Source organism: Pipistrellus kuhlii, unplaced genomic scaffold, assembly GCF_014108245.1.
Source record: "Pipistrellus kuhlii isolate mPipKuh1 unplaced genomic scaffold, mPipKuh1.p scaffold_m20_p_1, whole genome shotgun sequence".
Classification (NCBI taxonomy): Eukaryota; Metazoa; Chordata; class Mammalia; order Chiroptera; family Vespertilionidae; genus Pipistrellus; species Pipistrellus kuhlii.
In genome coordinates, this window is record NW_023425404.1 from 28,005,994 (window position 1) to 28,019,132 (window position 13,139).

At 42.0% G+C, this 13,139-nt stretch overlaps 1 protein-coding gene across 4 annotated transcripts in view; it reads left to right on the forward strand.

The window, feature by feature from the left end:
• ERO1A (endoplasmic reticulum oxidoreductase 1 alpha) overlaps window positions 1-13,139 on the forward strand; it is a 41,533-nt gene that overhangs the window by 2,957 nt on the left and 25,437 nt on the right. For all 4 annotated transcript variants that reach the window (XR_004987684.2, XM_045580690.1, XM_036436508.2 and 1 more), the window contains exons 2-3: window positions 5,174-5,293; window positions 6,087-6,170. Coding sequence is in view for 3 of the 4 variants with exons in the window: in XM_045580690.1 (XP_045436646.1) it covers window positions 5,174-5,293; window positions 6,087-6,170 (204 nt within the window). In the remaining variant the exon portion in view is untranslated. The remainder of the gene's footprint in view (window positions 1-5,173; window positions 5,294-6,086; window positions 6,171-13,139) is intronic.

The following is a 13,139-nucleotide window of genomic DNA, read 5'->3' on the forward strand; positions in this document are numbered from 1 at the left end:
TCAGAGCCCGTATGCTCACCTTTGTTATCCGCTGCCTCCTCCTGGAAGGCATGTAGGAGGGGATTGCTGTGTTGCTTGGGAGGTTGCAACAGAAGCCTTCCAAGGCTTTCCAGTTCTTAGGAAACTAGGACTTTAATCTGGGTGATGTTATTTCAGGCCTACATTGGTTCTCAGGCCTACCATTCCTCAGCAAGGGCCTTTTAATGGCCACTTATTAATTTGGGCCCCTGCCCATGGCTGAATACCATCTGAAGTTTCACATTTAGCATGCATCAATCATGTTGTGTGTTGTGTGTGTGTGTGTGTGTGTGTGTGTGCATTTTTGAAAAACTCAGATGTCTGTGACATGGCCAGGTTTCTGTTGCACTTTTGGGAACAGGAGTAGTAGTTATTTAAGCAGGCTGAGTACATTCTGAGTACAACATCACGTCATCCTTATTATGTGTCCGCACCTGTCTTTTGGTTTTCCTTTAGGTAATAGGACTTTGCTTTGTTTCCAAGATTCAGCTCTGGGTCTGTTGACTGGATTTCTACCGTAGTCTTCCTTGGGACTCTATTTTGGTACCATGACTGGTTCTCTAGTTGCTAGAACCGGGTGTGGTGTTTTTCCTGCCAGACTTCCCGCCAGGTTTCAGGTTCTGCTACCTGTTGGCAGGCTTATCCTAATGGTCAGATGACTTAGATCCCCAAATTCCTTCCTGCCTCTTCTTTGCTGAGCTCTGTCTATCGAGTGGTCCCCGTCCTGCCTCCTTAGCTGCCCTGCTACCTCTTGTTGTAGTTGGGGAAACCTCCGAGTCCATTTGTAAGGTGAGACGATTTAAAAATGTACCATTTAAGCCCAACCCGGTTTGGCTCAGTGGACAGAGCGTCAGCCTGCGGACTGAAAGGTCCCGGGTTCGATTCCGGTCGAGGGCACGTACCTTGGTTGCGGGCACATCCCCAGTGGGGGGTGTGCAAGAGGCAGCTGGTCAATGTATCTCTCTCACCGATGTTTCTAACTCTCTATCCCTCTCAATTCCTCTCTGTGTAAAATCAATAAAATATATTTAAGAAAAATAAAAATGTACCATTTAAAATGTGGCAGGTATAGTGCCCCGCCTCCTCTCCTTTTGAGGCCTCTGGGCGATATGCCACCTTTGCCCGGGATGCATCTTGCATTCCTTTCTGGCTTGGGGCTTCTTATAGCTTCCTTTGTAATGAGGATGTGGATCAGTAGAACGTTGGATGCAAAGGGTTGTTATCTTTGCAGTTTGCTCCCCTTGCTCTGTGAGGGCACGCCTGCCACTTGAGCCGGTGTGGTCAGGGTCACCATAGGTGACGCGGCAGTACAGAGGTCTGGCTAGGCAGTGCGTGCTCGTCTGCAGTGAGAGTGACCGTGCACAGCAGTTCTCCATTCACTCACCCGCCCATTCCACAAATGGTTATTGATCATCTACTGCGTGCATTCTAGAAGTTCAGCAGTACTAAGTTCATACAAAGAGGAACAAACATGATTTCACTCTCAGGGATTTTGAACTGTAGTGGGTGGGAGTGAAATAGACAAATTCAACACAGTGAAGTGATGATCGTATAGAAGAGGACGTGGACTGTCGTGGGAGCACATGGGAGGGTCGGTTAACACAACAAGGGGTGAGTGGTACCCCAGGGGCAGCTCCCAAAAGAGGCGATGCTGAGGCTTGAGTGTTGAAGACAGACTCTGTCTTAAAAAGGAGTTCCTCAGGAGGAAACAGGGATTGTTTCAAACTCTTTCTGTCAAGTATTTTATGTGTTGGTTTCTCTTTGTGATTTAATGTCTCTATCCGGCATCTGTCCCTTTGGCCTTTGTAGTCTTCGTGCCAGTTATTCTTTGTATAATATTTTGTATCCTGCCCCGACCTTCACGGCGAGTTCAGGATGATGTGCAGGAGGGCTGATGACACAATGAGTACACGATACAAGAAATGTGAATTTCGAAGGCATTGGGGGGCCAGGTGGAAACCTCTCTTATGAAGAGGCTCACGAAGTCTGAAGTCCAGATCCTGTCCCCTTCATTCACATTGAATACACATTTTCCCTTTAGCAATGCACACAGGCAGGTCAAAGGTAAAGTTTGGTAAGCAATGTAAGGATTATCAGGTCAGGAAATCACCTGGAGCCATTGCAATCATAGCAGGAGCAATCTTGTGTTTATTCCAGCTGGAATCAACGTCCATTGACCTTCCTACGTCTCTTTTGCACTTTTATGCAAATGCTTGTTATGCTTTGGCCTCCAGCATATCCAACGGGAGGAACAGTACCTATTTCATGCCCTTTAGAAGTTCTGCTTTTAAGAATCAAAAGGTGTGAAAAATCAAATCACCCAGGTGCAGCACTTTGGTTTTGTTGATACCCAGAATTAGGACTCTGAGGTTTTTGTATACCAAGAGAGCATTTAGGGCATATTTGCATATGAATTGAAAATAGTTATTACAATGACAAATATGTAGATCAGATTTCTAGAAACTGAATTTTAGTCTAAAATAAATAAGACTAGGCAAGGTAAAAAAAAACTTAACTCTTGAATATTGCTGTCAAGAGGTGAAAAATTTTCATTCAAATTCATAACTTCTCTTAGTAATCTATGGCGTTTATAGCATGACTGGATACCATGGTACATTCATCAATAATGAGAAGTTGGGCCTTCTTAATGGTTTTAGAAACTTCACTCTTTATTTGAGTCTAGAAATTGAAGTTTCACTTAATGGAATTGGTAATTTATATTGGGAATGAGAGGTTCTTCCACCGAGAAGTAAATTTGCAGCAATCCCTGTAGATGCTGTGTGTAAAACAGTACCACCACAACCTCTGCTATAATGTATTAAAACGTTATAAAGATATGTTTTTTCACTACCACCAGGACCATCCAAGAAAAAGCATTTGGGGGTGTACAGTTTGATCTTTGATGGCTGAAGTTATAGTCTGAAAGGCTGCCAACTGTTCATTGTTCAGGGAATTGATCAAAACCTCTGCCTGTTGTAGCTCGTACAATTCATCACATGTGTTTGTATTCGTTAATAAAGGAGAGTCCGGAAGTTTGAAATCCGAACATTTCATTCCACGCAATATGAATACTTCTTGAATTTCGCTAAGGCCATGCATTTCACAGTTCACACAGGCACCTTCTCTTTGGTGTACTTTCCAACAAAAATCTTCAATAAAATGAGATTTATTCTCATCTCATAATTTGTATCAGAAGGACATCCAAATGCGCATACATATGCAAAAAAATTGCCTTACTTGTTTGGGCATATTAAGGATGACCACATCATCAGTCGTATCTTTCCAGATAGTGTCCTCAATTAATAATCCCCGATATTTAGCAGCTTCACGAAAAGTATCATAAATTATACCTCCTACAGTTCGCAGATCAGCAAACCTTACCTCACTGTTTACATGCAGAAGTAAAAGTTTAAGGTAATAAATATCATTCTGGTTCTCTAAGCTCACAGTGAATGCCTGCCCTTTTAGCATTTTCTCCACGAAGAATTATTAAACACATAATTTTGTGGAATCTCCCATTACTAATAATTATGCATGTCAAAATCTTATTGGTGCCAATGAGAGCTTTATATGTATTGCACATGTGCGAGTCAAAGTTTATTTTTAAATTACCAGTGCGCGTCATATGTACCGGCCATTTGGTTGATCAGATGGTCAGACAGATGGACGGTAGGTCACTTAGCCTTTTCCTATATAATAAAAATGTAGTGTGCAAATTGTCCCCTTGACCAGGAGTTCATCTGAGAGTTTGACCCGGGGATGGGGCTGGCGGGGGGAAGGGAGGGAGCACTCGGCCAGCAGCTGGCAACCACTAGAGACTCTACCAGTGCACAAATTTTGCATGCTGGGCTTCTAGTATATATATAAGATTATTGTTTGTCTCACAAGTTCATTATCATTTCACCCATCTTGTCTCTAAACTACACATCCTGTGGGAAACTAGCATAAGGGAAAGAGAGAAAACAGAATTATAAGGACATAGAGTCCCAGAAAAGCCACGGGTGCCAGAGCAGCTGGGCTTCAGGAAAGACGGCAGAAGTGGGGGAATCCCACGGAGTCCAGGGAGCATATGTTTTCTATCTCCTCTCTCTGGTTCTTTGTGCATGTTCTAAAATCTTCCCTTTCCCTGCTAATTGGTCACGTGCTCTTCAGTTCACATGATGGAATATGGTCTGAGTTACCTGCTTACTGTCTCTAGGGAGAGACATCATGGTCTCAGTTCCTGGAGAAGGGACAGTGATCTGGTTTGGGTCAGATATGCCTTTTGATCTATCTTTGTGTCACCCACCCCTAGCCAGGCCTGGCGGGCAGGGCTACTGGGTGGCTGCAGGAGACCAAACATTTGGGGGTAGGTGTGTCGTTATCGTTAGGTCCATGCTGACAGGAGGCAGGCCATTCACTTTGTGAGAGTGTAAGACATTTTATTGCATTCTCTCACGGCGGGCTGAGACCAGGGTGTTGGTGTCAGCCCCCAGGGGGTGTGAGGTTCTCTTATATAGGGTAGACATATGCAACAGAGGGTCAGGATGTGGGTGCATGAGTTTGTCAAGGGGAGGGGAAGGCGCAAGTGGGTCGAGGGAGGCAAGGGAGGAGAGTGCACAGGTCGGTCAGGCGGAGAGGACTTCTTATCTTGCTTCTGCAGGCACCTACTGGCCTGCCCCACGCTATGGGCAAAGGCTTATGACAATAAGGAGGGATTAGGGGTAGTTCATCCTAACAGTTATGAGCTCAGTACACCCTACAAAAAGTATCCACAGTATCCCTCTAGGTTAGGGGTGTCGAACTCAATCAGAGAAGGGGCCAAAATCTAAAATCCAGCCTAAATCGCGGGCCGAATGGTTTACTGAACAGTCATAAACTGTCATTGTGATGGAAACGCAGCGGAGTGCAGTGATGACAGCGCGGTGCGGGCCACATTACAAGGCCTGGCGGGATGGATTTGGCCCGCGGGCCTTGTGTTTGACACATGTGCTCTAGGTCCATAGTAAGAGCAGTAGCCTTACTAGATTATTGTTCTATCCTATCTCAGAAAATTACGGGGAGGAGGGAGGATAAAGGTTGGTTGAGTAGAGCACTTTCATCCTAACGAGGTGAGGAAAAGAACTCTGTTGCCTCTAAGACATTTTGGTTTAATATTTCATTTTCTTTGTAACAGGTCAGCGGTTACTTGGATGATTGTACCTGTGATGTTGAAACCATTGATAAATTTAATAACTACAGGCTTTTCCCAAGACTACAAAAACTTCTTGAAAGTGACTACTTTAGATATTACAAGGTATTTTAATTTTTAATTTTGTATAAGCATACTTAAAGTTTTAATAGATAATTGCATTTTCTTAGGTAATGGTAGGCTTCAAAATTGTGGCTAGTGCCTGAAATTGATTGAGGACATATTAGGAAAATTCAGTTTACAAGAGTGAACAACATGATTCTGAGACTACCCATAGTATACATTTAATTCCAATAACTCAGTTTTACACGAGTTGGAAACTAGTAGGATAAACTGAAGTAAAAAAAGAAACTATTATGTGTATTGTAATAAAAATCGTGAGTTCATAATTTTCTAAAACATCAGGTTTATTCCAATTACTTAATATAAGTAAATTAAATATCTCTGAGAAGCATAGCTATATTTTAACCTGAAGTCACTCGTCATATTTTATCCTGAGATATCTACTGGAAGAGTTTAGAAAACCTGATCATTGGATTATGTAGCTATAGTCTAAGTTGACAGTTGTCTAATGATTCTGCCATGTTAACTGCTACTTGCTTTAACAGAATGTGAATTGAGTAGCGGTGATCTGAGCTACTTTGGCTCCTGGTTGCCATCTGCTCAGGGTTTGTTTAGTCACAGTCCATATCTTTCTAAGTCTACCAATTTACTTACAACAGCTACATATTTATGTCCACATTGGAACTTGACACCTGCTCAGTGAAAGAAACAGAGTAATTGCAGCCAATAACACAATCAGGTTATAGCACCACAACTCAACATGTGTTAATTCTAAACTTTTTCTGTTTTTAGAGGTTGTTTTTTTTTTAAATGTTTTCTATTGTTATTTTACAAGGTAAACCTGAAGAGGCCCTGTCCTTTCTGGAAAGATATCAGCCAGTGTGGAAGAAGAGACTGTGCCGTGAAGCCTTGTGAATCTGTAAGAACCGTGTCTGTATTTTAGAACTGTTATCATCCTTTTTCAAATAATTACAGCTATTTAAAAGGGGACAATATAACTAAAATGATATTTTAATCCTTAGGCTAAATATAATGTGTGATATGTACATATTTAAAAACCTAAACGTACAAACATAAAACACTTTGAATTATACTGCTGTTATAATAATAGAATTAAAATTTTGTAGTTAATGTAATCCTTTTACTTATTAGTGAGATGAATACAAACGGTCCCCAGTTTAATCGGTGGTTCAGCCTATGGCTTTCTGACTTTAGGGTGGTGTGAAAGCTGATTCAGCAGGAGCTGTGATTTGAGTTTTGACCTTTTGCTAGGCTGCTTTCTTTGGTATGACAGTCTCTCGTGATGCTGGGCAGGGGCAGAAAGATGCTTTTGCCCAATCATAGGCGAATGTACGTGTTCTGCGCACATTGAAGGTAGGCCAGGCTCAGCTATGAGGTTACGTGAATGAAATTCATCAGACTTACTGTGTTTTCAGCTTACGATGGGTTTATTGGGGCATAACTCATTATAAGTCAAGGAGCATCTGTAGTTTTTTTGGCTTGATATTTGTTTTTCTTCTTATGTCTTTCCTGAACAAAGTTATGTTTGTGGTATAATAAAATGAAATCAATCAAGGTATAAACTAAATCCCTCTCCTTTTTTGCGGGTGTATTCTTTTCCTTGCGTTTCCTTGGTTAGGCAGGAGTTGGAGAAAATACCTGGTTTTATGTAGGATTTCTCAGAGCATGATCGTTTGCAGTGTTCTACTCTGAAAGCAGAGAATTTTATGCTTTTCAATGAAGCTCTTTTTTTTTCCTTTAAAAGTATAAATTTTTGTCCAACCAGTGTGGCTCATCGGTTGAGTGTCAATCTATGAAACAGAAAATCACGGTTTGATTCCCGGTCAGGGCATGTGCCTGGATTGTGGGCTCCATTCCCAGTGTGGGGTGTGCAGGAGGCAGCCGATCAATGATTCTCTCTCATCATTGAGGTTTCTATCGCTCACTCCCTTCTTCTCTCTGAAATCAATCAGAACATATTTTAAAAAGGAATAAAAGTTTATATTTTTACTTTTTCATCATGTATAATAGGATACACATAAACATAATTTTACTATTTTAATCATTTTTAAGTGTAGAGTTCAGTGGTCAGCAAACTCATTAGTCAACAGAGTGGCAAACCTGGCTCGCCAGCTGCATGTGGCTTGTGAGCCGCGGTTTGCCAACCACTGGTATAGTTCATTGACATTAAGTACTACATTGTTGTGCAGCCATCACCATCTCCCAACCCCAGAGCTTTTTCATCTTCCCAAACTAAAATGCCATACTCATTAAACAATACTCTCTATGCCCCGACCCCTCTAGCCCCCAGCAATCACTATTCCACTTTCTTTCTCTATGAATTTGACTATTCTAGGTCCCTTGTATAAATGGAATCATGACAATATTTGTACTTTTGTGTCTGGTTCATTTCACTTAGCATATGTTTTCTTTTCTTTTTTTTTTTAAATGTAGGGAGCCTTTATTAGCTGGCTGGTGACTGCTCTTCCTTTCTCCACGCAGGGAGTCCAGAGAGCAGCCCAAAACCTTTGTGCAGGACTGCTTTTATTTATTTATTTATTTATTTATTCAATTTGTTCTTTCTTTCTTTCTTTCTTTCTTTCTTTCTTTCTTTTTTTTTAAATCAATCTTTATTGTTCATATTATTACAAAGGTTCCTCATTTCTTCCCCACTCCACCAGGTTCCCACCCCACCCTTTGCCCCCTCCCCATCCCCCGTTGTCCTCATCCATAGGTGCACAGTTTATGTTCAGTCTCTTCCTCCCTCCCTTTCCCCGATAGTAAATCTTTTTTCAGATAGTAAATCAGTTACTTAGCATTTTCTCATATCAATAATACCTCCACATGCCCAATGATACACTTCACACAAAAGACATTTCCAAATAGGTCAACCATCCTCATCCAGGCCCCACCCAAGGCACTCACAGATCAACACCCCAGCCCTATACTAACTCAACACATCCAGATCTAAGCCTTCATCACTTGATTCAGCAGACCCTCAAGTTCCCACAGAAGTTTCCAGCCATGTCTGAGAGGCAGCCGTGGGGCAGGGGCAGGCGAGGAGCGAGCTGTTCCAGGCCTGGCTGCTTCGGGCCTGGCCTCTGTTGCTCTGGTTCGTTCCACAACCAGCTGCTCCGGGTCTGGTCACTGCCGCTCCCGACCTAGTTGCTCTGGACTTGGCAGCTGCTGCTCCAGGCCTGGTTGCACCCGACCCGGCTGCTCCGGGCCTGGCCGCTCCCAGCCTGGCAGCCCTGCTCTGGGCCTGGCCGCTCCCAGTCTAGCAGCTGCTGCTCCGGGCCTGGCCGCACCCGACCCGGCTGCTCCGGGCCTGGCCGCTCCCAGCCTGGCAGCCGTTGCTCCGGGCCTGGTAGCATATGTTTTCAAGGTTTATCTGCATTGCAGCATATGTTTTATTCACTTTTTTTGTTTTGTTTTTTGTTAATCCTCACTGAGGATATTTTTCCCATTGCTTTTTTTTTTTTTAAAGAGTGTTTAGCCAAAACTGGTTTGTCTCAGTGCATAGAGCGTTGGCCTGTGGACTGAAAGGTCCCAGGTTCGATTCTGGTCAAGGACATATACCTTAGTTGCAGGCATATTCCTAATAGGAGCTGTGCAGGAGGCAGCTGATCGATGTTTCTCTCTCATCGATGTTTCTAACTCTCTATTTCTCTCTCTTCCTCTCTGTAAAAAATCAATACAATATATATTTTTTAAAAATCCTGAAAAAAAAAGAGAGTGTTTATGGGGTGGGGGTGGGAGGGAAAGGAGAGAGAGAGAGAGAGAGAGAGAGAGAGAGAGAGAGAGAGAGAGAGAGAGAGAGAGAGGTGACAGAGACATGACTATTGACAGATTGTTTCCCACACATACCCAGACTGAGAATTGAACCCATGACCTTTCAGTGTGCAGGCCGATGCTGTAACCATTTAGCAACACCAGCCAGGGTAGATTTTATTCCTTTTTAAGTATGAATTGGATTCCCCTGTGTATGTATATGACATTTTGTTTACCCATTCACCTGTTGATCGACTTTTGGATTGTTTTTACCTTTTATTTTTTATTTTATTTTATTTTTTAAAAATATATTTTATTGATTTTTCACAGAGAGGAAGAGAGAGGGATAGAGAGTTAGAAACATCAGTGAGAGAGAATCATTTGTCAGCTGCCTCTTGCACAACCCCTACTGGGGATGTGCCTGCAACCAAGGTACATGCCCTTGACCAGAATCGAACCTGGGACCTTTCAGTCTGCAGACCGACGCTCTATCCACTGAGCCAAACTGGTCCCGGCTGTTTCTACCTTTTAGTTAGTGTGAATAATACTGCTATGGGTGTGGGTGTACAAATGTCTGCTTTAGTCTCTATTGCTGGATCATTTAGTATTGCTGGATCTGTGCTTCATATTTTGAAGCGCACCATGCTGTCTTCCACTGTGGCTGTACCATTTTACATTCCCACCAGCAATGCACAGGGGTTTCAGTTTCTCCACATCCTCCCTAACACATGCTTTTTCCTGTTTTTTTGTTTTTATAATAGCCATCCTAGTGGGTGTGAGGTACTAGTATAGTTTTTAAAAAAATATATATTTTTATTGATTTCAGAGAGGAAGGGAGAAAAAGAGAGAGACAGAAACAGCAATGATGAGGGAGAATCATTGAACGGCTGCTTCCTGCACGCCTCCTACTGGGGGTAAGGCCGCAACCCAGGCATGTGCTCTTAAAAAAAAAAAAAAAAAAATATATATATATATATATATATATGGCTGAAACCAGTTTGGCTCAGTGGTAGAGTGTCGGTCTGCGGACTGAAAGGTCCCAGGTTCGATTCTGGTCAAGGGCATGTACATTGGTTGCGGGCACTTTCCCTGTAGGGAGTGTGCAAAAGGCAGCTGGTTGATGTTTCTCTCTCATTGACATTTCTAGCTCTCTATCTCTCTCCCTTCCTCTCTGTAAAAAAATTCAATAAAATATATTAAAAAAAGAGTGACTACTATAAATAACATTAAAAAAAATATATATATTATTGATTTTTTACAGAGAGGAAGAGAGAGGGATAGAGAATTAGAAACATCGACGAGAGAGAATCATCGATCAGCTGCCTCTTGCACACCGCCCACAAGCAATTAGTTTTACAATTATTACAAATTTGATCTCATCTTGAACTAGCAATTATTTCTGATTATTGTTAATGAAGGATTGAGCTAGAGGACGCCACCTTAAGAAAACCAGAAGGGGCAGGAAACCTGAGAAATACTTAGAATTAGCTAATAGCTTATCGGTTCCCAGATTGACTGACTGAGGATGGGATCTATTTTACTGTAAAATCTAGAGACAACAACCAATTTTAGCATTTAAGAAATGCTAAAAGATAGTGTTTATTACTTGACTTGAACACATAGAAATGTTAAGAAAGCATCAGGGAAAGTTAGCAATTTGTACTGAGAAATTGAGACAGAATCTAGTTATTTCACCTTTTGCAGAATGGGACAGAATGCCTTTCATGCCAGTAGTCTGTTTTTTTTCCCCCCTTGAACTTGTTTCATAATGCAGTCAGCTTTTACATAATTAGATGGTGTTTATCCACCCAAAGATATTATCCTATCTAATAAAAGGTTAATATGCAATTTGTCTCTTTGGGAGTTCAACTGACCCGGAGTTTGACTGCTTGCTATGATGTCCACTTACCACCAGGGGGCGGTGTGGAATGAAAGAAGGTCCCAGCCAGCAGCTGGCAGCTGGCAGCTGGGAGAAGGAAGGCCCTGATCACCAGTCATGGCTAGGGACCCTACCTGTGCAAGAAAGATAACTGGCAGTGTTGTGGGGAGTGGGGAGGAAGATGAGAAAGGAGATGGAGAAAAAACTGGTAAAGGAATATCGCTTAGCAATTGAATGTAATTTGGTTCAATAGTGAAATATTCTTTGAGGGTCTACTCTGTGCCACAACCTGGACATATAAGATGAGCTTTTACCACGAGGAGCTCTGGTTTAGCAGGGGAGACGAACACTAAGTGACAGTTGCAATGCAAATGTATAGCCCAATAGCAGACGTACTGAACATGTACACACCGTGGGAGTACACACCGTGGGAGTACACACCGTGGGAGCAGAGGGGAAGGCAGAGCACAGGGGGAGCCGTGGGAAACCCCGCTGTGAGTGGCAGTGAGGGGATGAGCCATTCACATTCCCCCGAGGATAAGCTGGGCTCAGTTCCAATGGTTCCTAAGGTAGAGCAGTCTGTCAGAACCAAAGAGTGATTAGAGATCATTTCGAATACTTTGAAACACTTGCTTCAGGCTGAATAATCAGCTTTCACAGCTAGAATTTATATGGCACATGACTGATATTTTGATATCTATTCTTCTTCAGTCTGCATCTTTAAAATAAGAACGTTACATTATGAGCACAATGTAGTGATCGCACCTAAAACATTGAGCAATTCTTTCTTAACCTAATACACAAGGTTAAATACAGTTAACTCACCCCTTCACATGGTCTGTTGCTGTTTTGTTAACACCTTTTTGGGCTAAACAGGGAACCAACACCAGTTTCCTTTTTCAGTTCATTTTTAGACTAGGTTTAGGTTACATTCTGGAACCCAGGAGGTGATAGAAAAATAATAAAAGTTGAAATTCTCTCCTCAAACATGGTCTTTAAAATGCATCCCCTCTGATTCACATTCCTGATTCCAGAGAATATTTGAATGTGGCTGGTGGTCTCCCCATCGAGGCTAGACCTTCTCTGTGAGCTGAAACATTGGTTGTTTCCTTTACAGTGAATCAAAACAATGTTCTTTCTCCTCTGTTATTAAGTGGCCCAGGAGAAAAAAGTGTAATGACAGCCAGTGTTGAGAAATAAGCACTCCGGTGGTGAAGTCTTTTCGAGATCAATTTGGCAAATGTATCAAAAACATTAAAAAGGTACATATCCGGGACCTTGCAATTCCACTAGGAATTTCACTGACTAAAATAAGCAAATGTTCAAAGATGATTGTAAAGCAGTACTGAATTTTGTAGAGATGTCAATTCTGCTGAAATTGGTCTATAAATTTGGCATGGTTTATGGTATGAAAAAATTAGAAACCATCTAAATACCTGGCATACAAGAAGATCACACGTTGACCTAGTTCGGAGGCTGAGGGTACATGATAAAGTGCATGTTTCTGTGCGGGTCCTTTCCTTTGAGCTTACCCTAATTCAGGGATATACTTAGCATTGGGCCTGCAATTTTCAGAGTTCTCCACAAACCTCATTATCTGCACTCACAGCATCACTTTGATGATAGGCAGGAAGGTCCTGTAGTTAGTAAGTGGCCAATGCTTGACCAAAAACTGGTTCTATTTTGCTCTGAAAAGAATGAAGCCTTCTTAAACACACACACACACACACACACACACACACACACACACACCACGAGCAATTCCAAGACTGGAACAAGAAATATACAAAATGAACTTGGAGCATCTTGTCATAACAGAAAAAAAAAATGCTGTTAAAGATTACTGGAGTAGAAGGGGTGGGTGGGGAGAGATTAACCAGGGAATTTATATGCATATATGTATAGCCCATGGACACACACAATAGTGTGGTGAAGATCTGGGAGGGGCCAGTGCGGGGTGGAGAGGGTCAATGAGGTAGGGTGGGTGGGGGGAGAGGCCATCTGTAGTACTTTCAACAATAAAGATAAATAAAAAAAAAAAGATAACTGGGGTAATATCAAAAGACACAGGTGCAAATATCAAGTAGGCATTAGCGGATCCCTTGTGGCCAAATGTGGACAATTTGAGCATCAAATGGAATAATAACTGACTATTTTTACATTTCCATGCTGAAATATATATCAGCAATCCATAGGATAATTTGTTGTTGAATTTTTATTTACTTATAGGAAATCATG